We start from the raw sequence: 27,274 nt of genomic DNA on the forward strand, positions 1-27,274 counted from the left end.
ATGGTATTGAATTCCTTTCATGCATCTTTTTTAAAGGGAGAATTAACCGTCACACAAAAACGGGCAATAATGATATTAATTCATAAGGGTAAACAGTTACCAAGGGACGACCTTAATAATTGGCGACCGATTTCACTATTAAACACTGATTATAAAATATTGGCGAAGACTCTTTCAGTTCGCCTATCTAAAGTTATTTTAGATATTATTGGTGAAGATCAGTATGGTTTTTTGAAGGGTCGAACCATTAGTTCAGCGATCCGGCAAATAGACGATTTAGTGTCGTATGTAAACGAATATAATAAACCTGGGTTCCTTGTAGCACTGGACTATAAAGCTGCATTTGACACGATTTCCAAAGAGTATATTGTGTATGCATTTAAACGATTTAATTTTGGTGCCGTCTTTGTAAGATGGGTAGAGATTCTATTGTATAAATCGGAAAGTTGTATCAATTTTATGGGCTGGTTATCGGAATGTATTGAATTGAACGCAGGTATCAGACAGGGCTGTTCTTTTTCACCGATGGCCTTCATCCTTGCATTAGAATTGTTGGCCTTGAAAATTCGAAATGATGGTTCAATTAAGGGTCTGCCTCTGCCGAAAGAAACTAATGATAATTATGATATGTTCTTTAAGATATTATTATATGCTGATGATGTGACCCTATTTCTGAACGATATGGATGAGTTAAAAAACGCATTAACCCTTGTTACCTATTTTTTCAAATTCTCTGGTTTGGCAATGAATAGACAAAAAACTGAAATCATGGCCTTGGGCAGTAATAAATATGGTAATGAAAATGAGTGCGGGTTAAGGTGGACTACAAAAGTGAAGATTTTGGGAATTTATTTCAGTAGCTCCTCATCGGTCTCTGAGATTGAAGAAAACTGGACAAGCCGTATTGAAAATATACGACGCAACATTGTGAAATGGTTCAAACGAAATTGTAGTATCATGGGGAAAATATGCATAGTGAAATCTCTTTTGTTATCGCAGATTATTTATCCGTTGCAAGCACTGGTAATACCCGAAAAGGTATTGACTGAGATAAATACTATGTTTTACAGATTTATTTGGAAAAAACGATTTTCAAACACTAAGGCATTTGAGAAAGTTAAAAGAAAAGTGATGTGTCAAGAGTTTCCTGATGGGGGTTTAAAAATGATTGATGTCATTGATATGCAGTCCTCTTGTTTGTTGTCCTGGGCGGCAAATTTATTGAACGAAAAGCAGGAAAGATGGAAACAGATACCGATACATATGTTTTCGAAGCTTGGTGAAAGGTTGTGTTGCTTCCAATCTAACACCACGGTAAAATTTTTTAAAGGATTGGGATTAATTAAAAATGTATTTTGGAAACAAGTTTTAATTTGTTGGTTGAAAAATAAGGACATGATTCAGAGAGCAGTAGGTGGAGACATGTTATTAAGTGATACGTGTTTATGGAACAGCAGTGATATAATCTATTGCGGCCAAACCCTGTTTTTTAGCGACTGGATTAAAGCAGGCGTTTGTCGAGTAAAGGATGTATATGTTGGTAATGAGATTGTGCCCTTTAATATTATGCAGCAGAAAGTTGGATGTAAGCCCACAAGATTCTTTGAATATAGGGTGATTTGCACAGCAGTTAAAGCAGCAACACTACGCTCTGCAAATGGAAATGTATGTGGATTCATCGATTTAAAGAACCTGAGTAAGCCTTCCCAATTTCGCAAATTAATTATAAAGGAAAAATATGTGGAGCCGGTTGTAGTTAAATTTTGGGAACATAAATTTGATTTCAGGCCGGGAAAAGAGCAATGGTTAATGGTAAACAAAGTAACCACTGAAACAAGATTGCGAATGTTGCATTGGAAAATATTGCACAATATTTACCCCACAAATATTTTATTGTATAAAATAGGCATTTCCGTGAGTAATTGCTGTACTCACTGTGAGAACGAAATTGATTATATTGAACATTTTTTTTACTTTTGCCCGAAAATTATGTCCATTTGGAAATGCGTTGAGGATAAAGTGAATTGTAAATATAATATGATTATTAAAATTACCGTAAAGGAAGTTTTTTTGGGCGTATTTGAAAATTCACAAAGTTCCAAGGCACTAATAAGTTATGTGAATTATTTGATTGTGATAGCCAAAATGTGTGTTGGTATTTATAGATATGGCTCCCCTCTGGATATTGTATGCATTTTTGAGAGGGAATTGTTATATAGAAAAGTTGTTTAAAATACATTTAGATATAGTAATGTTAATGTTATTGTAAAAACATTACTTGAAAAAAAAAAAAAAAAAAGATCAATGAAGAAGGATGCTCCCCGCCAACAACAACAACAAAAAACAAACAAGAAGAGCAAACGCTCGATCGAGTCACTTTCGCAGTTCTGAATATTATATGAGGCATCAGATGGACAGGAAGAAATTGCTATTCACAACACAATGAGTCACGTTCACATAAAATTTGAGCCCGGTCACTTTTATAGTTTCCGAGAAAAGCCCAACGTTAAGTTGTGTGTTGCCGAACAGAAAAGGCTAGTTATCTCCCTTGTTTTTCTGATAACGTTCGTAAAAGGCTACAGATGTAAATACTTTGATGTAAAGAATAATCCTACAAAGTTTCAATCACATCCGATGAACTTTGTCAAAGATATAAAATGTCTAATTTTTCCTTTGACGCTGACCTGTGACCTTGAAAAAGGTCAAAGGTCAACGAAACCATCGTTAAAGTGTAGAGGTCATTGGAGGTCACGACTAAACAAAATATGAGCCCGATCGCTTTGATAGTTTCCGAGAAAAGTCCAACGTTAAGGTGGTGTCTACGGACGGCCGGCCGGACGGCCGGCCGGACGGCCGGCCGGACAGACTAACACTGACCGATTACATAGAGTCACTTTTTCTCAAGTGACTCAAAAAACAAAAAAAAGCAAAAAAGAAAGGGTTTAAGCAGCCTGCATGCAACTGAGATCTAAAAAAAAAAAAAAAAAAAAAAAAAAAAAACACAAGATGAATAGCGTGATTGTTAAAAACAAAACAAAACAAAGCACACACAAAAGAACAAGAAAGAAAGAAACGCAGGGAAAATGTGTTCACTGTAATCCTCTTAAATTGTGTTTCGGAAGAAAGAAGCGCTCAGAACAGAACAAAACAACGAGACCGGCTTTTATGGGGAACCAGAGTCTTGGCATATATAGCTTAGACAATTCAAAGCATTTTGAAGGAAATGAGAGATTTTCATATTTATAAAAAAAAAAGTCTTCCGGCTGTGGGGGACATGGTCGCGCACAAAGTCAGTCTTCTTCTTCTCTTCTTTTTCGTTCATGGGCTGAAACTCCCACGTTCACTCATGTTTTTGCACAAGTGGGTTTTTTCGCATCTGGAACTCCCTGGAACTCCGTCTGGAACTCCCTGCCGCTGGAGCTTCGCCAGAGCCCCTCTCTTGACGCGTTCAAGAGTAGGTTGAAGACTCAGTTCTTCCCGTAGCTGGCTGTGACTTTCATGTTCGACGCGATGTGTTGTGCCCCGAATGACATCCTTGTGTTGTACTCTGTGAGAGGTGTTTTGTGTGTGCTTAATATTATTTTGTTTGGACCTAGCTATTGATGTGTACATTGTTGTTAAACAGTTGTTTGTTGTATGTTTATGAGGGTCTGCTAGTGTATGATAGGGTTTATGTCCGTCTGTAGATGTTATTTTTTTCTGTTAGTCCTGTGTTGACAGCTCTTCGACAAGCGCTTAGAACGGTACCCACGGGATACGCGCGATATAAGCTTCTTATTGATTGATTGATTGTATGACCGTTTTAACCCCGCTATTTAAGCAGCCATACGCCGCCTTTTGAGGGAAGCATGCTGGGTATTTTCGTGTTTCTATAACCCACCGAACACAAAGGGCACTAGCAAGTCTGCACATAAGTTGACCTGGGAGATCGGAGATCGGTCTCTCTTGGAGACCCACCAGGCGACCGCGGCCGGGATTTGAACTCACGACCTGCCGATTAGAAGGCTGATGTCTTAGCCACAAGGCCACTGCACCCGTCGCACATGCTTGTCAGCCAGTGACAACAATGCACTTGTCTTGCAGTTTGTCTGGCTATATTTGCTTGGCTAAGTTGAGATGGTGCCTCTAAACCGTTACTCATTCTTCAGTCTTACGTCTTTGAAAAACAAAGCCTGAAACTTGAAATTGATTTAACAAATTCTCCTGTTGGTTAATTACTAAATCAACGGATCAAATAGTCAAGTACGTATTCTAGATCTGTTCTTTCAATCACAATACTTAATAGCCGAAAAGAGACACTGCATCCCTTCTTTCTTGTATTAACAATTAACATTCAGTACAAATTTGTATTCAATCCCTCTTCTCTACAAAATAAAACAACAAAGAAAGATTAAAACAAGACTGCAATGAAAACAGCACACACACACACACACACACACACACACACACACACACACATTAAAAAGCAAAATAAGCTGGGAACTTTTACTTTTGGTTTGAGGCATTTTGTGAATTATTATTAAATTCATCAAACATCTTGTAGTAGATCTCTGGCTCACACACAGATGATCACAGACAAATGCAAACATAGGTGAAACAAAGAATAGACTATTTTAGTAAGCTTGATCTGAGGCAATCTCACAACCCTTTAGTCAATAACAATCAACAAGGAGATCTATGTCTTTACATTCAAATTAGTGCACAGCTTACAATCATCTTCAAGTAAATCATTTTCTGCACAAGTCCGTTATTTTTCACACATGCACACACACACTGAACCATACTCTCTCTCCTCTCTCCCTCCCTCTCTCTCTGTCTCTCTCCCTCTCCCTCTCTCTCTCTCTCTGACATGCACACTAAGCTACACTTTTCTGAAACTGAGCACATTTATCAAGACATTTAGTACATATGTTCTAGTCTATTACAAAAACATGCCCACAATCTTTTCCTGGGATTTTGTTTTAAGGTAATAATTGTTTAAACAAAACCTGTCATAGTGTTAAGTTAATTCAAATGATTGACAAGTGAGATAGGGGGAAAAAGCTGAACAATTCAATCTGCTAAAATTGTGGGGTGAAAGCAATAACATATAACGTTTCTTTCTGCAAAAATTGTGGGGCGTAAGCAAAGACATATAACGTTTCATCCTGCTAAAATTGTGGGGCGTAAGCAAAGACATATAACGTTTCATCCTGCTAAAATTGTGGGGCGTAAAGCAAAGACATATAATCTTTCATTCTGCAAAAATGTTCCACTGTGTAACACAGACATACAACCTTTCATTTTGTTTTCAAAAATTCTCCAGTGTGAGAAAGGAAGAAAAGTCATTCTAGAGTGAGAGAATTGGCAAAACCTTTCATTCCGCAAAAGATCTACCGTTTGAAAAAGATACATACATTTTCACTCAGAAAAAAATTCAAAAGATTTCACAATAGTAAAAGCACTCAGCAGCAGACTGAAGCATACACATAATTATGACAACAATAACAAATTGAGAGAGTGGATTCGCAACTTTCTCCAGTCTGTCCCCTTCAGAAGTTTAGGAACAGACCTTCATCACAGTGGCAAACCCAGGGGCAGCCTGCTTACCTGAGTACGTAAAGCTAAAGACATTTTGAGGTTTCTGGTGTTCTGTTTTTTCGGCAGACAAGCGCTGAGGAAATGAATGGAGCATCAATTAAGTCCTCCACTGAACATTTCTTCAACCATCTCTCTATCTGCCGTTCGTCTTACACACACACACACACCCATGCACACACACACACAAACAAACGCGCACACATCATAAATCATACAGATCATATTGGTTTTGCTAATGTGAGTCACACGAACACACACACACACTCACGTACGCACACACACGCACAAAGTTTCATAATCAATGATGACGAAGTTAAGAAGGCTGCCCCACAAAATCTCTCTCTTAGCAGAAATAAACGCAATCGCTGAAGCCGCACATCCTCATCTCTGGAATCCAACTTTAAGCACCGGCTGGCTGTACAAGTTCACAAGACAAAATATACAGACAAGAGAAAGACAATTTGTGACCCTCCACTACGAAATGAGTCGCATGTCACCTTTGCATGATTTTCATATTTTAACATTTTCCTAAAGAGTTTTTTATGCTCTATCCAGTGGTGAAAACCGTTTTAGAAAAGAGCGAAAACTGTTTGAGTTATAAGCCTGTGACTAAGATGACCCTCACACTGTTACCAGACACTCCCCTGACTTATATTAAGCCTAGCGCAGAACCGCGCGAGGTGACATGCGACTCATTTCGTGGTGGAGGGTCACATTTGAGCTTACATTAAAGCCTTGAACACTGAGGGTGAATCTCAACAGATGTTGATCATGATCATGCCCAGTAAATACTTTCACAGGATTAGAACTATTTGAGGATTTCACCATAAAAATTCCCATATTATTGTTATTACTATTTGCTATATCATGGCCATGAAATTAGGACTTCATCATGGCTATTAATTTGATATTTGTTTGTTTATTTGTTGCTTAACGTCCAGCCGACTACGCAGAGCCATATCAGGACGAGGAAGGGGGGGATGAAGGGGGCCACTTGTCAAGCGATTCCTGTTTACAAATGCACTAACCCATTACTTGTGTCCCAGCAGGCTTTAGTAAAACTAAATTAATACCTACTGGAAGATTACCAGTTTCCAGTATGTTAAAATAGGCTTATCCTATCTACTGCTGGACTTACATCAGAACACTAACAGATTAAACTATACATGAATCGCGAGACAAGCAGCAAGAGAAGAGATTTTTGGAAAAAATACAGGTGAATGAGCAAGAAGGCAGAAAAAAGAAAAGAATTCATGAAGAAAAAGAGAGCATGACAGGAAAGAGGAACCAAAAATCTACCTAACAGCAAACAAGAAAGCTCCTGCGGTTCCAAAAACAGGAGGGGCCTTTAATTTCATAACCGCAGTGCCCCACTGCGGGATTTAATTTGATATGATATGGATTGCATTGTGATTGTTTCAGGTAGGATTATGAGTCCAAAAACAGACTGCTAACGTTCCAAAATATTTTTAAAAAACAAGAATGGTAAGTTATTTTCTTTAAGTGTTTAACTTTCAGTGATAGTCTTGTCTTGTAATCTTAAAAATTAAATGTTTTAATAATTTACCATTCTTGTTCTTGTCTGTGTTCAACCATTTTTATGATGTCTCGTCACATGAATATTTCATGATCACACAACAATGTCAATCCAGTAGGAACAGAGTGCAGGAAAGAACATTCCACACATGGGGAAAAAAAAACTGGAACAAAAATCAATCAGAGAAAACAACAAGCAGAAGAAACTGTCACTTTGAGCAGACACCTGAGATTCTTTTTTTGTGTGGAGAAGAAGTTCTTGAAGTATGAAGCACCACTTGCTTATACCACCACTCTATCACATCTAGATCACAGATGCAGAGGAATCAGATTAAAGTCATCACCAGTCACAAAGTCACCAAAACTTTAAATATTGATCTGCTTGTACATGTATTATGCAGATGACCCCCCCCCCCACACACACACACACGCACACAAACAAACACACACACACACCCAAAAAAATAAAAAAATAAAAAAAGGGAAAAAAAAGGTTTATCATGAGCTCATAGAAAAAATGAAATGTCTGTCGTGAGAGGATATAACACGGAGAAAACAAATAGCACAGATGACAGCCAGGCTAGTGTCAGATCCTTGATCAGAGACGAGAGATGTGCAGCTTAACCTCAGCAGCCTGTGACGGTGGGGTCCAGTCCCGATCGCTTGGAGATGTGAAGTTTGACAACCTCTTCTGCACACGTCGGGTGGATCCCCACTGTCTTGGACAGCTGGTCGAAGGAAACATTACACCTGCAAACAACAACATTAATTTTATTATAAAAACTTGTTTAAGCTATTATGCACGGTCAAACGTTTTAAGCCCCCCCCCCCCCCCCCCCCCCAATTAACAACTTCCTCCTTTTTGAGACCTTACTTACAAATTTTCTGTTCATAACCTCTGTAACTTTTACCTCCATTTTAAAACTCCCTTCCCTTTAAAGGTCCGATTTTTTTCTCAGACTTTTAATGGTCTGAAAAAAGGCGCTCCACTGTATACTTAAAGCCATAATGATTGAGATAGTGGCTCTTCCATGGACTGTCATGAACATTGTTAATGAAACTGAAGAGTACCGTTAAAACTAACTAATTGGCTTTTGAAAGTGAGAGGGGACACAATGCGGTTACGATTCATCTTTGTCTGCCCTGGATACTGTCCCCTGATGAGTGCTTGTCTTCCTACTGCCCTGGATACTGTCCCCTGATGAGTGCTTGTCTTCCTACTGCCCTGGATACTGTCCCCTGATGAGTGCTTGTCTTCCTGCTGCCCAGGATACTGTCCCCTGATGAGTGCTTGTCTTCCTACTGCCCTGGATACTGTCCCCTGATGAGTGCTTGTCTTCCTACTGCCCTGGATACTGTCCCCTGATGAGTGCTTGTCTTCCTACTGCCCTGGATACTGTCCCCTGATGAGTGCTTGTCTTCCTACTGCCCTGGATACTGTCCCCTGATGAGTGCTTGTCTTCCTACTGCCCTGGATACTGTCCCCTGATGAGTGCTTGTCTTCCTGCTGCCCTGGATACTGTCCCCTGATGAGTGCTTGTCTTCCTACTGCCCTGGATACTGTCCCCTGATGAGTGCTTGTCTTCCTACTGCCCTGGATACTGTCCCCTGATGAGTGCTTGTCTTCCTACTGCCCTGGATACTGTCCCCTGATGAGTGCTTGTCTTCCTGCTGCCCTGGATACTGTCCCCTGATGAGTGCTTGTCTTCCTACTGCCCTGGATACTGTCCCCTGATGAGTGCTTGTCTTCCTACTGCCCTGGATACTGTCCCCTGATGAGTGCTTGTCTTCCTACTGCCCTGGATACTGTCCCCTGATGAGTGCTCGTCTTCCTACTGCCCTGGATACTGTCCCCTGATGAGTGCTTGTCTTCCTACTGCCCTGGATACTGTCCCCTGATGAGTGCTTGTCTTCCTACTGCCCTGGGTACTGTCCCCTGATGAGTGCTTGTCTTCCTACTGCCCTGGATACTGTCCCCTGATGAGTGCTTGTCTTCCTGCTGCCCCCACCATCCTGTGCGTAACAACCAACCCCTCCACTAACTCATACACTTCTATCCTTTTAGGCCAAAAAAAAAAATAGTCTGTTTACGGTAACCCGACCGACCCTATTTTTTTCGCGCGACCCTAGACTTTTTTTTGGCATTTGGGAAAAAAAATAAATAAAAAAAAAATAACGTAAAAATATGGTTTTTGGGAGGAAAAAAAAATTATAAAAAAAATAAAAATCCCGACCTACCGACCCTATTTTTTTGGCCTATGTTACCGTAAACAGACCTTTTTTTTTTTGGCCTTATGCATAAACCACCCTCTTGTAAGTCATTCCATCCTAACATTTCACTGATTCAATGAGTCATTGACTCTCAATCAAATTCAATCTCAGCCCTTCTAACAATTCTGCAATTGCATGGCTCACAAATTCCTACTATATTGACTGCATATGATTTCCAGACACACAGATAAATAGAGATCGAGAAAAGTGATGTTAGGCGTTTTCTCAACGCCTAAAAATTCAGCACACAAACTATGTGTTGTGAATATCAGTGTTTAATTTCAAGCCAAGAATAAGATACAGTGGAACCCCCCTTTTAAGACCCCCCAATTTAAGACCCCCCAATTTAAGACCCCCCAATTTAAGACTCCCTCCAGACCTGTGCACACTCAAAACGCTCATCAGTAGTAAACAAACCAAATTTCAGTGGTTTTTAAAATGTTTGTTTTTTTCTTCTTCTGCGTTCGTGGGCTGAAACTCCCACGTACACTCGTGTTTTCCACGAGTGGAATTTTACGTGTATGACCGTTTTTACCCAGCCATTTAGGCAGCCATACGCCGCTTTCGGAGGAAGCATGCTGGGTATTTTCGTGTTTCTATAACCCACCGAACTCTGACATGGATTACAGGATCTTTTTCGTGCGCACTTGGTCTTGTGCTTGCATGTACACATGGGGTTGTTCGGACACCGAGGAGAGTCTGCGCACAAAATTGACTCTGAGAAATAAATCTCTCGCCGAACGTGGGGACGAACTCACGCTGACAGCGGCCAACTGGATACAAATCGAGCGTGCTACCGACTGAGCTACATCCCCGCCCCTTTAAAATGTTTCAGTAGTAAGCTGTAACGACAGTTCAAGACATCATTTGTATTGGTCTCCTTTGCTGAATTTTACGATCTCCAGGTTGTCTTTAGAATAACTGGACTTCCAGCACTGTCGTGCCGTTTTCTTCTTCTTTGGTGACGGAGCTGGTGTCTCCTCTTCACTATCTGAATCTCGCACTCTTTTTTTCTTTTTCATGTTTCACTTCTATCACAATCAAACAGAAAAAAGTAACAAAATTTCTTTTTGAGTAAAACATCGGAATTTCGGAATATTAATTAAAAATCCGTAGCACCGTATTCTGCATATAAAAATCGGAGAAATTACGGAGAAACCGTAGATGTGCTCAGGTCTGTTCCTCCCTTTTAAGAGCTTATGTTCTCAGATTTTCTGTTCATAACTTCTGTAAATTTACCTCCATGCTAAGACCCCCTCCTTTTTAAGACCTTCTTCTTCTTCTTCTGCGTTCGTGGGCTGAAACTCCCACATACACTCGTGTTTTGCACGAGTGGAATTGTACGTGTATGACCGTTTTTACCCAGCCATTTAGGCAGCCATACGCCGCTTTCGGAGGAAGCATGCTGGGTATTTTCGTGTTTCTATAACCCACCGAACTCTGACATGGATTACAGGATCTTTTTCGTGCGCACTTGGTCTTGTGCTTGCGTGTACACACGGAGGTGTTCGGACACCGAGGAGAGTCTGCACACAAAGTTGACTCTGAGAAATAAATCTCTCGCCGAACGTGGGGACGAACTCACGCTGACAGCGGCCAACTGGATACAAATCGAGCGCGCTACCGACTGTACTGAGCTACATCCCCGCCTTTTTTTTAAGACCTGATTTTCTCAGATTTTTTGGAGGTCGTAAAAGGGGGTTCTACTGTTTTTCTTTACAAAATCTCCAGAAACCAACATTCACTTATCGTTCACTCACTGCATTGCTACAGCCAGTCCCTGCAGAATTTCCCCAGCGTTTGGCCCAGTTAGATGAATGCCATCGATTTTCTGTGGTTTCTCTCTGTGACACACCACCTGTGTCAAGTCAAAACAAGAGGTAAAGTTGAAAAAGAGGGATGCGAATCTGCCAGCTGACACTCACACACACATATACTGGCACAATCAAACACACACACACACACACACACACACACACACACACACATTGAGACACACTTTGATACAATCTATGACACACACTCTCTCTCCTCTCTCTCTCTCTCTCTCACACACACACACACACACACACACACACACACACACACACACACACACACACACACACAGAGCCATAGCAAATAGTGACTGATCAAGACTGTTTGAATATTAGCTAATTATTTCCCCTGAAAATGAGCAATTTAGTATTGAGTTGGATTGTACAAACTCTTAAGTCTTTGGGAGCTTTCCAGTGGTTCACGTTACAAGAAATGAAAGCACAACAATGGTGACAGCGCGTGAGAATGAGAAATATAAAGACCGAAAAATACTGTTCTGACTTGTTTCACAAAGACGATACAAACAACAAATTAAGGAAAAACAATTTGTTGTTCGTATCGTCTTCGTTAAACACGTGAGTATAGTATTTTTTTGTCTTTATATTACAAGAAATGTCCCCATAATTCCTGTGCTTGTTCCATTCTGTCCTGGGAGAGTTTCAAATTTTGCAATTTCTGTACCCATTCTCTGATCTTCAAAACAAAACAGGCACTGTAACAGTCATATACTTATTGTGAAAACGCTAACTATTTTCTTCTTTCTTCTTCCAATAGGCCTTTGCACACGTCAAAATATTTTCAAAAGCCAGCATTCCTAACTTTCCCAGAACCCGAGAGATTTGAGATTTTTACCAGTAAAATACTGGAAATATCCAGTTAGCGTGATGTTTGATTTAGCTACTGGCTATAATGTCTACGCCTTACCTTAATGTAGCACTGAGAGACATCCCTTCCTGGCACTGTGAACTCTAAGGGTTTGTAGAACGCATGGTAAACCTGACAACAAATGGGTCGTACTTTACTTCACAGAAGCTTATATGTGACCCTCCACCACGAAATGAGTCGCATGTCACCTCGCGCGGTTCTGCGCTAGGCTTAATATAAGTCCGGGGAGTGTCTGGTAACAGTGTGAGGGTCACCTTAGTCACAGGCTTATAACTCAAACAGTTTTCGCTCTTTTCTAAAACGGTTTTCACCACTGGATAGAGCATAAAAAACTCTTTAGGAAAATGTAAAAACATGAAAATCATGCAAAGGTGACATGCGACTCATTCCGTGGTGGAGGGTCACATATGAACAGTTCGTAACAGAAAAATACATGTACATGATCTGCAAAACAAAGGGAAGTAAGCGCTGTAATGTATACGACACGTGCAACAGAGTGAGATATGCTGAACCAATATCCTGGCACCCAAGAGAATAACAAGCATTGAAATGAACAAGTGATTTTCATTCTCGTTAAATATACATGAAACAAACAACAACAGCTAGCAGTCTACAGCAGATAGCCAGGGTGAAAAAAACAGGAGAGAGACACACAGGCAAGCAGACAGGCAAGCAGGTAGGTATATAAGTGGACAACCTCACTGACACATGGACAACCTCACTGACACATGGACAACCTTACTGACACATGGACAACCTTACTGACACATGGACAACCTTACTGACACATGGACAAAAGACGACAGATAACCATCAATCTGTTTTTTCGGGGGAATGCACAACACAAAGTGCATGGGTTTCTTTTGTTTACTCTCAGCCATCATCCACAGAGGCGCCATTTGAAACTATATATATATATATTGAAAGAGCGACCGGCACGGTTGGCCTAGTGGTAAGGCGTCCGCCCCGTGATCGGGAGGTCGTGGGTTCGAACCCCGGCCGGGTCATACCTAAGACTTTAAAATTGGCAATCTAGTGGCTGCTCCGCCTGGCGTCTGGCATTATGGGGTTAGTGCTAGGACTGGTTGGTCCGGTGTCAGAATAATGTGACTGGGTGAGACATGAAGCCAGTGTGCTGCGACTTCTGTCTTGTGTGTGGCGCACGTTAAATGTCAAAGCAGCACCGCCCTGATATGGCCCTTCGTGGTCGGCTGGGCGTTAAGCAAACAAACAAACCAAAAATTGAAAGAGCGATACAGACAGACAGAAAAAACTAAGGAAAATATTCTTTTCATATATATATCATTACAAGGCAACACAAGGCAACAATAACAAATAAATAAATCATCAAAATCATTGTGGTCTTCTACTCTGTGTTGAACATTCAGGATATTCAGGATAAGTAGACATGTCCCAGTACCACCACTACACCATTACGGTATCTTACGCAGTGGGGAAGCATGTTTACACATACCTCCAAAATATCTTCGCCGTACTTAATCAGAGCGTCATCTTCAGATAATCCTATGCTGGCAAACTCAAGTGGAGTGAACACTGTTGTAGCAATCTGCAAAAAAACAAAACGGTTCAGAGAAAGGGGGAATGTACGTTCTGGCTCACCGATTCCGACAGACCCTAAATATTAACGCAAAATAGGCTTCTGGACTAAACTTTTACTAAAATGAAACATGCGACAAAATCAGAAAAATACTGCATAAATCCATACCAAAAAAAAAAATACAGTAAAGTAAGGTTGTTTTGAACCAATGCCGGGTCTGTCGGAATCAGTAACCCAGAACCTGGTTAAGCCACTTTATTTTTAGACGCTCTCCAAACAGCCAGCGTGTGTTTGCCAGGCCTGCAACCTGGTTAAGCCACTTTATTTTTAGACGCTCTCCAAAGAGCCAGCGTGTGTTTGTCATTTTTCCTGGTGCTGTGGTGGTGTGAAGACGTGTTTTCTGTGAGAAAAGTGTTTTGCCTGTCTCAAGAATCTATAGGGTTAGCTCAGGACATCAAGAATTGTTAGATTATTCTAGGCGGCCAACAACTTTAATTCTACCTGACATGGAACAAGCTTGTAATGTCCCACTACCAGCGCCAACACCATCAGAATTTTGGACAGAAGAAGAACAGCATGTACTAGAAGAGAATAGAAAATATTTTGAGCAGATGGCCTTAATAGCAGTTAAGGCTAAAACAGAAGGATTAATGAGACTGCCCAAAAAACCAAAAAGGAAGATAGAAGATTTGTTCAAAGAAAAAGACGGAAAGAAAAAGAGAGTAGAACCAACAACGCCAAGTGATTTACATCACTATCTCGTTTCAAACCAAGCAGATGTTAGCCATGCTATATCCACAGAAGCTTTCACAAATGCTTATTTTGCTCAAGCAGAAAATGAAAAAGATATTGTGGAAAGACTGCAAAAAGGGATAAGAAATCTCAAAAGACAGGACGCACAACAAATCTTAATTTACATTCAGTTTGGACAGTTTTTGATTATGTGCAAACAATGGCAGGAGAAGCAAAGAAAAGAAGGGAGAATGAAAGAAACGTGGGCTGACTGGTTGAAAGCAAAAACTGGCTATTCCGATGTTCATGCGCGTAGACTACGCGCCGTTGCTAGATCGCTTTATGCATTTCCGCGATTTACCACTGTTGGTTTGCCAATCAGTTTTATCATGGGCAAACTTAAACAAATCGAAGAGATGCTCCAGATCGAAGAGTACAGAGAGTACTGGTCAGAAACGCCGCATATTCCTGTCACATCAGAGCTCCAACAGTCCCAGTCTTAGACTTACAGTGCTTGTTTGTGCGCAACAACAGAAGTATCACACTGCGCCTGCACTGTTAGACAAGTGTTTAAATATAGTAACGATCATGCATGTACGGTTTCAAAAATAGTAATGACGTGATTCTAAATATAGTAACGATCATGCATGTACGGTTTCAAAAATAGTAATGACGTGATTCTAAATATAGTAACGATCATGCATGTACGGTTTCAAAAATAGTAATGACGTGATTCTAAATATAGTAACGATCATGCATGTACGGTTTGCTGCGCCTGCCCTGCTTTGGCTGTCTTCTTAATCATCCTGCTTCAACACCCTGCTTCAGCTGTGTTATTGTTTTTGCTTCACTCTGTTTCAACGCTTCGCTTCACTACGCTTCACTACGCTTCACTTCGCTTCAAAGGCTGCCTTCGGGCGGCCGCCGAGTGTTAACTTATTCAATTGACTTGTTTATTTTATTCAAGCTTTTGATAAGTGTACTTGGTGGCTGCTTTGAAACTCAACAAAGCCTACTAACTCCCCTTTCACAAACACTCCCCTTTCACAAGCAACGTCCTTTTCCCCGCTGCAGTCAAAACAAAGCTGTCATAGCGGGTTTTCCCGATTGACAAAAATTCTTATTACACACTCGGACTATTTGCGTTTGTTCTCCAGTGGCCAATTGCATAAGAATATTCTGGTGATGAATAAACGCGCTTTGTGTCATTAGCATCTAAAGATTTCTTGTTTACAATAGTTGTGTTGATCTGATGAAGCGCGGAACTGATCTTAGGGTTGTCATGGTGAAACACTCGCTTCTGAAACAGTGCTTCCTTGTAGTTATCATGCGATATGCTCGACTTTACAACCTGTTTGCTTACACCCTTTGCTTTTTTAACCACCCCTTTCTCACTTGCAACACTGTACATCTTTGCACGCAATCCAACATACTCCTTAATTATCTTCCCATTCATTTCATCTTTCATCTTTCCAATAACCTTCTTGTTAACATTTGAGTGCAATGGTGATTCTTTAGGGTAGTCGCAAGTGTCATAAAAAGAATCTTTTCCTTTTACTGCAGGACTTTCAGCTTCTAGATCTTTGTAAATGTCATCCGCTGGAATGTCAAGTAAGAATGAATCTGTGTCTGTGTAAAGTACTCTCGATTTGGGATATCTTGGTTTCAAATAATCATACAAAAACTCAAGCATCAACAGTTTTGACAACTCTAGCACAGTAAAGCCTATGAATACTGGTTTGTCAAGCTTGACTACAAGTTTTTTCATTAAGATACCATACAGCTGTTCATGAAAGTATTTAAAGTCTTGATACTGTGGTTTGGATGTCAGCTTGATGGCCTCATTTTCTCTTGTAACAAGTCTAACATCCTTTCTCTTGTGTGGGTTTTCCATTGTCTTACCAAAGCAACTGTTGTTCATCAGTTTAAAAAAGTCTTTCTCTGATGCATCAGCGGCTTTGGTTCTCAGTTCTGTGTTTTTCATGATGTAAGGTTTCATAAACTGTTCTTGATCAAATAAAATTATACGATGAACAGCCTTCAAAATTAATCCATGTCTAATGTAAAACTGTAACAGTCTGTAGTGACACACATACTTCTTTTTGTGAAACAGATTGGGCACCAGCTTTGGAGGTTCTCTTGGGTTTACTTTTAACCTCTCAGCCGCTAAAGGATAATCATTATGTAGATCATGAAGTGATAGTGGATAGTCTAAGTCAACTTCTAGTATCCATCCCTTTCGACTGTCTGGGCCTGCTTTTAATATTGTCAGCACAACACATTGTGAAAATGGTCCTGAATAGATCTTAAAGTTCCGAAGTGGAAGCGTCTGACACATTGCCCAACCATACAAATTGTTTGCATCTAGATACATGATGTAATTAGAAGGTTTCATAGGATCAAAGTCGTCCAAGTATTTGTTGTTGGCTTTGCAGTAATTGTGTGAAGCCATACTGATTCCTCCACGTAGTCCATTTTCAATCATCTGAAGTGTAGGAAGATCTGATAGCAAGTCAATCTTTACTCCTGTAAATCTAAGAAATGCATCCCAGCTCATGCCTGGTGCAGATATGTAATGTGAAGGATCTAGATTGTAGTGCTTCATACATGTTCTTCTGTAATTCTCAAATATATCTGCAAGTAAACAAACATCAGCCAACAAATATTGATCATGATAATCACCCATTGTATTACATCCTAATTTATTCCATGCAGTCTTAGCGTGTTCATAGTCTTCGTCACTTATACCTTTACCCTTCAGCCGTGAGAAGTAAGCATCCTTTGGTGGTAACTCATCTTCATCAAACCTCTCCCACGAATCCATGTATTCATATGGATAGACTCCCTTTCTAACTAAGTCACTGTCAAAGTACTTACATGTGATTGGGAAAGCAGTTAGTGATGAAGATAAAGACTCAAGTGTTCCCATCAGATGTTGAGCAGAATCGTAGAAGTATAAACTATTCAGAGTAAAGGCCATGTACTTTTCTGAAGACTGCGCAATGCATCTTGCTTTGTATTCATCAGTTACTGCCTGCATGATCAGATGTGAATCATAACCGCGCAAGTTATGGAAGAAGATTGGAAGCTTCCAAGTCTTAGGATCAAACTTTAATTGTAGATTACATTTGCTGTGTGCTGCTCCTCGGAACTGCCCACTTACATGATCATGATCTCTTACTATTGGATTGTCTGTGTTTGGTGTTAGACTTTGTTCGCATATCCAACACTGTGTGGTAGAGTTAAACTGTTCTTGGTCTTCAGGTTTCATAACAATGTCTGAAAGATTCAGTTGTTTGGAGCAGTCATTTCGCACTTGGTTCATTTGCTGTAAGAAGTTCTTTGCTGCATTAGGTCCTCTGTACAATTGCGGTTTAGAATGTTTACCATCTGAACTAACAACAATAAATGCATATGAACAGACTTGATGATTACTTAGAGTTACTGTTTTAGGTAGGTCTTTTGGTAAAGGTCCTTCATATGGCACAATGATAGATTCAAAGTCAGCATAAACAACATAAGGACTTTTCTGTAGTTTGCATACATTCTTAAAATACACTTTGCTGTCTGGCGGTGGTGTTGTTAACTTCACAACCGCATCATCAACGCTCTTACAATGTTGCTTGTGTATAAGTGCTGCATGAATTGATGGAATACGCAAGAGACATCGCCTACAAAAGTCTTGTTTACTATTGTGATTGCTTGTGCTCGCCATCAGTCTACTCATTGTACGAATCAAAGTGTAATGATATTTTACACCATCAGTCATTAGTAACATGTCAACATGGTTAGTATCACAATCACCAATCGTTGGTGAGTTCTTTGATATTCTGACTGGTTTCAGTTCATCTTCCTCATCCCACGTGTAAACATTTACGGTGATGGGTTTGTTTTGCTGTTCAAATTTGTCAATGCTTGTAATGCTGACAGGAAATTCAATACCAGTAAAGTTTAGTTTATTTCTGTATGCATGATAGTTAGACACTCTTTCTGCATTTTTCTTTACACTGTACAGTCTTGCCAGAACACACCACATAAAACATTTGTCATCATCATTCTTTATGTTCAGCACAGCACGTTTTTTGACAAGAGCAGGAGGTAAAGGTATGTAACTTCTACCTCTGATGGGGGCAAATTTACTTAGCTTCAATTCTATTTTTAGAATTTCACCTTCTGACCATCCGGATCCTTTCATCTTTGCATCCTCTGCAGCTTGCTCAAACCGTTTCATCATTTCATCTGCCCAGTTTCCATTCAATTCTGCCATAGAATTAAGTGCTAGTTGTCTGGTTGAAACATGAACTTCTAGCACCTCATCACTGACTGTTTTGTATTTTATTAAACTGACTATCTGCACTTTTACTGGAGGTTCAATCAACAAATTGTTTGGAATTTGTTCAATGGCGTCTTGCACACTGGACTGCACATTTTGAGGATCCGTTACTTGTAATTCAACGGTGTCAAATACTGTCGATAAAGATTCTAATACAGAGTCTTCCATCGCTGTGAGTTTGATTTTATAACTCAAAATAAAAATATAAATTAAAAAAATGAAGTTGCTTAGAATTCTTTCTCAGAGCTTCCATTTTTGTTAACACTATAAAATCTGAAATAAAAAATCATTTAACATTTGTACCACGTGGAACTAATTGTAATTCCTCTTTTACAAAGGCTCTTTGCGGTGCTGGTTCTCTCAAGTAATATATAGGTGGATTTGTCTCTACTACTCTCTTGATTTCATGAATGTCAATACTCCAGATTGGATCCGTTGCACGCTTCCTGCTGTCACCCTCAGCTTCACCGGGTGCATATAAATATCTGACTTTCTGATTGAAAGGTAGTAATGCCACTGGTGTTGTTGACTTTGGAGCAACAGGTATTGTTTTCTGTTTGATTGCATCAACTGGTCTTAACCCTGTAGCTTTAAATACCTCCAGATTCATTGCTCTAAGTACTGATGGTAATCTTTTGACCCATTCAGTGTTACGCAATTTACTTTCTGTGTCCAAAAATTCCTGATGGTACTGATATGAAAACAGTTTTTCTGCCAACTGTTTGTTAAAGCTCTCAACAATAGCCTGTGACCTGTGGTTTCCTGGAATACCTCTCTTCACTGTAACATGATGTTTTAACAGAAGCTGGTTGACAGCTCCTTTAAACTCCTTACCATCATCGCACTGAATCATTCTGGGATACTTTAGTGGTCCACGTCTGTAAATTTCTTGCAGGGCAACAGCTGTAGCTATAGCACTTTTCTCTGTCAACGGTTCAGCATCTTTGTATCTTGTTGCAACATCAACTACAGTCAGTGCATACTTATATTTCTTCCTTCTGACTGTGTCATGCGGTAAATACAGCAGGTCTATTTGATGAGTGTCATTCGGTTTAATGTTAACAAAGTGTGGTCGTGTAATTTTTCTTGGTGCAGGTAAATAGATCTGCCAAACTGCCTGCTTTGACAACCATTTCTTTGCTATATCTTGAGAAACACCTGCTGCGTCACTGAGCTTGTCAATAGCAGTTCTTCCTTTCCAGTATCCTTTTGGGGAATAATATATTTTAGATAACAAAGCATCACTCATGGTTTTTTAAATGACAGAATATTAAGATTTGACAGCACGCGCAATAAAGTAAACAACAGCCATACCAATAACAATGAAAACAATCTCGCCCATTTTCTGCTCTTCTGAAGGCTGATAAAAGTCACCCAGTTTTGGAGGAGCACTTGTCTTCATTTTCTTTCCAGTTACGAGATAGTATTCTTGAATGGCTGCATCAACATTGGCAAAGGTTTTGTTTGCATGTCCTTGCTGCCTGAGTTTATCATTCATAAAGTCTAACTGCGCAATTCGTTTCTTCTCGTATTCATCCTGTGCTTTCGCCAGTTGTTCCATGGCTTTGTTGTGCCTTTCCCTCTCTTCACCATTTTGCAGTTTAGAAAACAAATAGTTGCTGCCAGAAAATGCAAGCGCATTTACAATCGCACCTCCCACCATCATAACCAAGCTAGCCATTTTATTGTCTTACATGTTTATATTTTCTGGAATAATTCCTTGCTTCACCAAAAAGTCTTTTGTTGCAAAGGAAGCTGTCACAACACCAATTAGTTTAGCACCGTCTTCGAAGTCTAACTTTCCCAAGTCGGCTGGTTTCATTCTGAGGAGACTTTTACCCAGCATTGTGTAACCTACACTCAAGCCTCCAATCACTGCAGCGTGATAAACTAGATTAACTATTGTCTTTTCAGAACTCATTTTTATGTTATCAAAATTAAAATATTAAAATTATTCCATATGAAATGAATCCACTGCAGGTACTACTGTGGGCTTTGTTATTGTTTGTACTGCTTTGTTTGTTGGTTTTGGTGTTTCTGATTTTGGTGTTTCTGATTTTGGTCTTTCTGACACTTTATATTTGCCTTGCCAAAGTTTGTAAAGCAAGTATCCACCTCCTCCAACAACAGCTGCTACAGCTACTTTTCTGTATGATAGAAATGAAGATTTTAATTCTTGATCAGTTTGTGTGACCTTAGTCACTTCAGGAATGTTTGGTGTCTGCTCAACCTCAGACATAATGTTCTGCTTTGCCTTTTGATTTAACTTTTTTTGTCTGTTCCATTCGGCTAGTTTTTTTCCTGCTTCTACTCTACCAGGTTTCTTTGTCACTGTGTTCACTTCTGGTATTTTCGTCTGCTCCACTGTCTGCTTCAACTGATCGGTCATCTTTTTTATTCTGAAAATTAATGTGTTTGAAAGTAATTAATCCAGCAACAAATGGTACTAATAAAGAACCAAATCGATAATACAGGCCACAGGCAAGAGATTCGAGGGACTTGGAAACAACAGGGTCATGAGTTAGATCATGTGTTAAGTCTTCCTCCGAGTCGAGAGGTGTAAAATGTCCAAAAATCTTTGTGTACAAACCTATAACAGTCTGTCCAATACTTCTAACCATCTTAGAACCAAGCACTGATTCATACCGTCCATGATACTTTTCTATATCTTCTGAGGAAAGATGTTGTACTTCTTCCACAGTTAACTGCTGCCCAAGGTAGTGTTTTGTTTTTCCACAAACAGCAAGTGAATACAATCTTTCTTTTTTATCAGGTATAGTCCTACTGTCACAGATTTCAATATCTGTAGCAGTCTGCATCAGCAATTCATCACAGTTCATTTTATTTTGATGCAGAATAAAATTAAAATCTAGAAATTAAACTTGAGTAAGAACTTAGGTAGGAACTTAACAAGAACTTAGGTAGGAACTTGAGTAAGAACTTAGGTAGGAACTTAACAAGAACTTGACAAGAACTTGACAAGAACTTAACAAGAACTTGAGTAAGAACTTGACAAGAACTTGACAAGAACTTGTGTAAGAACTTGACAAGAACTTGAGTAAGAACTTGGTAAGAACTTGAGTAAAAACTTGAGTAAGAACTTGAGTAAGAACTTGACAAGAACTTAGTAAAAACTTGAGTAAGAACTTAGCAAGGATTTCTACAAACATACATACTGAACTGGTTGATCAGTTTTTAAAACCAGTTTCGAGTGCTTAGAAGATTTCAGATTATTCTTTATTCTTTCTCTCTCCTGTTTGTTTTCAATGACATCATTTTCTCGAAGGCACTCTTCAAAACTGTCACGGTCCTTTGAATAGAACAATGTTATTGTTTTGAGTTGCTCTCTAAAGTCTTTCAGAACTGCATTGTATTTTTGTGTTAATATCCAAACTGATATTAATGCATGTCGTCCACTGAATGCAAGCTTTGCTAGTGCACTTTTCTTTCTAACAATGTCACGTTCTGCTGCACAGTCATCAATAATAAACAGTGTTGGTGTGTTCTGAAAAAGATCGAAATAATGCTCCAAGCAAACATTTAGACGATCAGAAGGATTTACAATAAATATATTTTGATCAGACCATATGAATTTTCTCTCCTTGTATGTTCTGTTATGCTTTATGGTTGGACAGAATATGACTATGTGTTCAAAGTGATTTATGTAAACAGTCTGTAATAAATCCAAAACATATCTTGTTTTGCCGCAACCTGTTGCCCCACAAATCAAAGAACAGTGTGGATCTTTTGGAAGAAAATCTAGATACTTCATTTTAACACGTTCAATAAACAATATCCTGTAATCTGCTTTCAGAGATGTTTAACTGCGCATCTGACACAACAAACACGTAGATCTTAACTGATTTACTACTACTCCCTACTTCCTTTTCAATTTGTATTGTGATTCCTTCTGATCCGTTTTCAATTCGCCTTCCACTTCCATGCAGTTTGTTGTCGTCAGTTGTTCTGAGATCCAGCCATAACGCATATTTATTTGTCAAGAAATCTTCTACGCCAACACCGTGTAAATGCAGATCTTTAGCCACAAGATCAGATGTTGGGTCTTTCAATCTTCCTCCAGTAAAGTACTTTCTTGCTTCATCATAGTGTTGGTATGGCAGCATGCCAGATGCAAATATTTGGTTTGGCTGCCCTTCAATTGTGCAATATACTCTATTGATTAGTGGATTGTAAAACTTTTCTATTTGCCTTTCATATGAATCTTTTGGTTCCTCAAACAACATAAGTATTCCCTTCATTGACCTAGCTGGTGTATTCAAGTTAATGTTCCAGATTGGATCGGCCTGGCTTTTTGAAAGTGTACTGTGATTCAACACTCTTTCATAATAGATAGGCAGCTTAGAACTGTACTGATTTTCTATAAGTCTAGCCAGTTCAGGATGGTTTACAACATCAAACTCTAAAGAAATTCCAGACACCTTATACTTTGCTTCCGGGTCTTCTGAAAGCATAACACGATCATAACTATTGAAAGTCAGGTCGTATGACAGCCTGTCACGCAATGCTCCTTGATAGAAGGGAGGATGTGAATTTATGAGTTCAAAGTCAAGTGGAATACAAAATTTGTTTCCAAAAGCAACATTGACAGCGTTATCTTTTTTGTTGTCAGCTTTATCTCCTGCTCCTATTCTAACTTTTATCCCATTGTCTGACTGAATCCCTTGAAACACTCTGTTTTTCTTTTCATTGTCGGTCAACCAATTATCTGCGTAAACTAAAAATACATCTGCATTATTCAATGACATCACTTCCCGCCCTTCCAGTTTGACAGTAATCTTCCTCACAATTGCTCTTCCTACATTATAAGCCAAAGTCCTATTTGCATCTGAGCCAGATTCTAATTCTAATTTGAATGATAGTCTTACAGTGCCTGGTACAATAACATCGTTCTTACCTAGATTAGGAAACCTAACAGTAAGTATTTCATTCTGATCAATAGTAGAAGGATTATTTGTAACTATAACTGTTTGCCTTATTCCTTTTACCCCGAGAGGTTCTTTCAGCCTTCTGTAAGGATCAAGAACAGAACCGAACGATTGTGCCATCTTTTTTTATTTTCAAAATAAAAAATAAGTTACAAATGGCAGAAGGTGGATTTGAAGATTTATTTGAGCCAGCGGACGACATGAGCGAAGCAATCCCTTTGGTTCCCTACCATCATTCACTGCATTATGAGGTGGCACGACATGAACTTCTGGAAGGTAAAGTTAGAGATTTCTACAAAAGTTTAGGAGAAGAACCTGATGTTTTAGATCCAAACCAGTTCAAAATGGAAGCAAATCATTTATATACAACTAGCGATAAAGGAGAAAAAGTCCAACTTACATATAAATCTAATCCTGCTAAGTTTCTATCAAAAGTTTCACTAAAACAAAAACTTACTGCTAATCGACTTAGGCAATTAGATATTGTGCCTAGCACACGGTCATCATCTTCCCATGTTGTTTCCTTACTTCAACAAGCAGAACTAGGACTACCAACTGCTACTCAAATAGAATCTGTTCCATTGCAAGATCTTAATAAACTTGCAGATGAGGCTGATCAACTTATACAAGAGATAGAGACTTCTTTTTCTGAGGAAACTTCACTGAAGACTCCACATGAACTATTACCTATGAGAGAAATAGAAGCCCTTAATCAATCACTACAAACCATCAGAGGTGAAATAGCAAATAATCTGTCAAAACTAGGTCAGCTGGATGAAGATATAAACAAAGAGAAACAAAAACTTGCTGATGCTGATGATTTGAACCTAGAACAAGAATTTCTAAGCGTTTAAAAGATTTGCAGGAGGAGAAAGCCATAAGGTTAGAAGTTCTAAGTAACAATAGAGAACAACTGAGAACACAGGTCAGCAGAATAAAAAATACAATTCAAAGAATCCTTTACGAAGACACAACTCTTGCTGAAAGAATTAGAACGCTTTTCAGAGAGCAGGGAATCACAATAGCTAGTATACTAACTGCGTTAGGATTTGCAATAAGCACATTAGTGTTAACACTCACAGGTGGCACTGTCACACCTCCACCTCCACCTTCACCTTCATCTCCATCTGATCCGGGATGGGTAAAGAAACAACTCAAACACATTGCAGAACTATTAAAGAAACTAGCAGCAAAAGCTTTGGATGCACTTCCAGGAATCATTGGTTCAATTGTTAGCTGGCTGTTATCTTTTGCAGGTAAAGTTGTTGGTTTCATGGCTGAACATCTCTGGACTCTAATAGTTTTAATTGCAGGTGTTCTGCTAACGAGAATAAAGCAAAAGTAAGCCGACACCCACTCCACCAATTACTAGAGCAGTCTTCTGCGATTCATGATCATCACTAATACTAACAGCTTGATCATCACTAGTGACAGAATGATCTTCACCTGCAGCGTGATCTTCACTTGTCACGCTTTGTTTCTGTTCATTGTGATATGGCTGTAACATCGTTCTGATTTCTGAATTCAGTTCTTCACCCTTTCCAAGCGGCTGGGTGTCACTAGCAATAATGATTTCATTGTTATAATTTGTTATTGTTCCAATCTGCAGCTGGAGATCAGAAGGTAACATGTAAAGGCCGTTACCAACAGCAAAGTCAACTTTTGATCTTGCATAACGGAGAGAGTCTTGATACCTTTTGATGCTGGAAGGCAGATCAACTGCAGAGTTTATGACATCTTCTAAATTTGATAACAACTGTTTCTGTGCACCAAACCCTGTGCTTGTTCTCATTATGTTTGATCGTGTCTGTGCCTGCGAGCCTAGCAAGCACCACGCATATGTTCGGATAGATTCATTGATCCTTTCAACACCTGATCCAGTGAAACCTTTGCCGGTGTCTAATATAAAAGTAGTCCATGCATTGTGGTGCTGTTGTTCTATTGATCCTAACTGTACCTGCACATTTGAAGAAAAAGATGTATGACCTGGCCAGTAATCAAAATTATACCTCCTGTGGACACCCCATAAATATAGTGTTCCCATGCCATGGTTTTTGTCTTGCTTTTGCCTAAAGTCGGTCTTAAAATCTATATTGAATTCATTGCAGAGACGCTCATACACTTTCATGTTTATCCTATTGTTGAATGGGTTCCAGCTCTTTTCATGCGGCATTGGTGCCTGAAGTTCAGACAAGATTCTCCTGCACTGATAGTAAACGTGAAATGTGTACACACACTTTGTCAGTAAGTTTGAATTATTCATGTGGTCTGCATAGGACACTCCACATCCTGTGGTTGCACAGAATATTGCAAAGTTTAACTGATTCTGATAGAACTGAATTGGGTGAGAGTTCCACATCTTTGGAACACTATCATTTTTGATTGGGGGATTTAGGTAAGAATGGAATGGGTCAGGCACTTTAACGCGAATGGATTCTGTTTCTGTTACAGCAAAGTCCAACTCATGGAAAGAAATAGTCTTTGGATTGTAATATGGTCCAGTTTTGTATTTAACGTCTTTGTTGAATTTATACTGAATCATTTTTGTTGTTGAATAAAAAATGTTTATCACACTAACAAATGTGAAGACTGTGTGCCAGTTAAACTTGCAAACCCTATCAACAATCAAAATGGAGGAATGAAAGTTGCACTGCATGAAATTATGTACAAGGTTACTTGGTATAATATCAGTAAAAAAAAGAATAACAACTGGGTTAGAATTAATGGTAAAACACATTCTGTAGAAGATGGTTACTATGACTTCTGCACTTTAGAGAAAGAATTGTTTGCTCCAGTAGGTATTACAGCGAGTTTAAATCATGCAAGTCTCATTGCTACTCTTACTATGCCCAAAACTAGAGAAGTAAACGTTGAGTTTCCAACCAAACTCCTTGATATGCTTGGAATTACAAAAATATACAAGGGAACACGTCCCATTGACATGGATGTTAACAGTGTACTGTTTGTTCACATGAGAGAGCTTAACACATCCTATAATCTGTTTAATGATCAGCGTTCTGATCTGCTTAGGATTCTTCCACCGAGTGATGCCTCTTTTTGTAAAATGCACGTGCCAACATTTAAGACACTTCAGTTCAAGGACTTGGAGGAAGGGTGTCATGAATTCCTACACATTGATCTGAAAAATCAAAGTGGACAACCAGTTGATTGTTTGTTTAACATTACATTGGAAATAGTTCCATAAAATATTGAGTATTAAAATGTCGAGTGGACCTACAATAGCTTATCCTGTTGCATGTTCAACTATAGAGTTGAAAGATTTAGCAGACGCTATCGACTTTGAGAGCAATGCTGAAGTTGGTGCAGTGTATGCATTCGAGTTTACAGACACTGGTCATTACAAGAGAAAGGAATCGACGATGAAAAGAAACCAAGATTCCTCAAACTAGGTCAAATCCGTGATGTTAATGTACCTGATCCAATTGTCGATGACATATACACTACTGTGGAAACATCAGAATAAAAAATGGGTACTTAGTCCCTGTTATGTAAAAAGATTGACTGGAAATGAAGTTTGAATTTGTGAGTCCATACACTCTTGTTGGAAAAGACGACACATTCCGTAAGTCAATCAATGCTGAAACCACTATTGTT

At 39.2% G+C, this 27,274-nt stretch overlaps 1 protein-coding gene across 1 annotated transcript in view; it reads right to left on the reverse strand.

Annotated features, from left to right (window-relative positions):
• Positions 1 to 7,598: 7,598 nt before the first annotated feature.
• The window catches only part of LOC138976599 (thioredoxin reductase 2, mitochondrial-like), a 58,688-nt gene continuing 39,012 nt past the window's right edge, over positions 7,599 to 27,274 (reverse strand). The window contains exons 14-17 of the mRNA XM_070349461.1: positions 13,565 to 13,657; positions 12,130 to 12,201; positions 11,148 to 11,245; positions 7,599 to 7,866 (exon numbers count right to left, since the gene is read on the reverse strand). Coding sequence (XP_070205562.1) covers positions 7,743 to 7,866; positions 11,148 to 11,245; positions 12,130 to 12,201; positions 13,565 to 13,657 — 387 coding nt within the window. The 3' untranslated portion in view covers positions 7,599 to 7,742. The remainder of the gene's footprint in view (positions 7,867 to 11,147; positions 11,246 to 12,129; positions 12,202 to 13,564; positions 13,658 to 27,274) is intronic.

The sequence above is a fragment of the Littorina saxatilis genome, linkage group LG9 (assembly GCF_037325665.1).
Source record: "Littorina saxatilis isolate snail1 linkage group LG9, US_GU_Lsax_2.0, whole genome shotgun sequence".
In the NCBI taxonomy this organism is placed as follows: Eukaryota; Metazoa; Mollusca; class Gastropoda; order Littorinimorpha; family Littorinidae; genus Littorina; species Littorina saxatilis.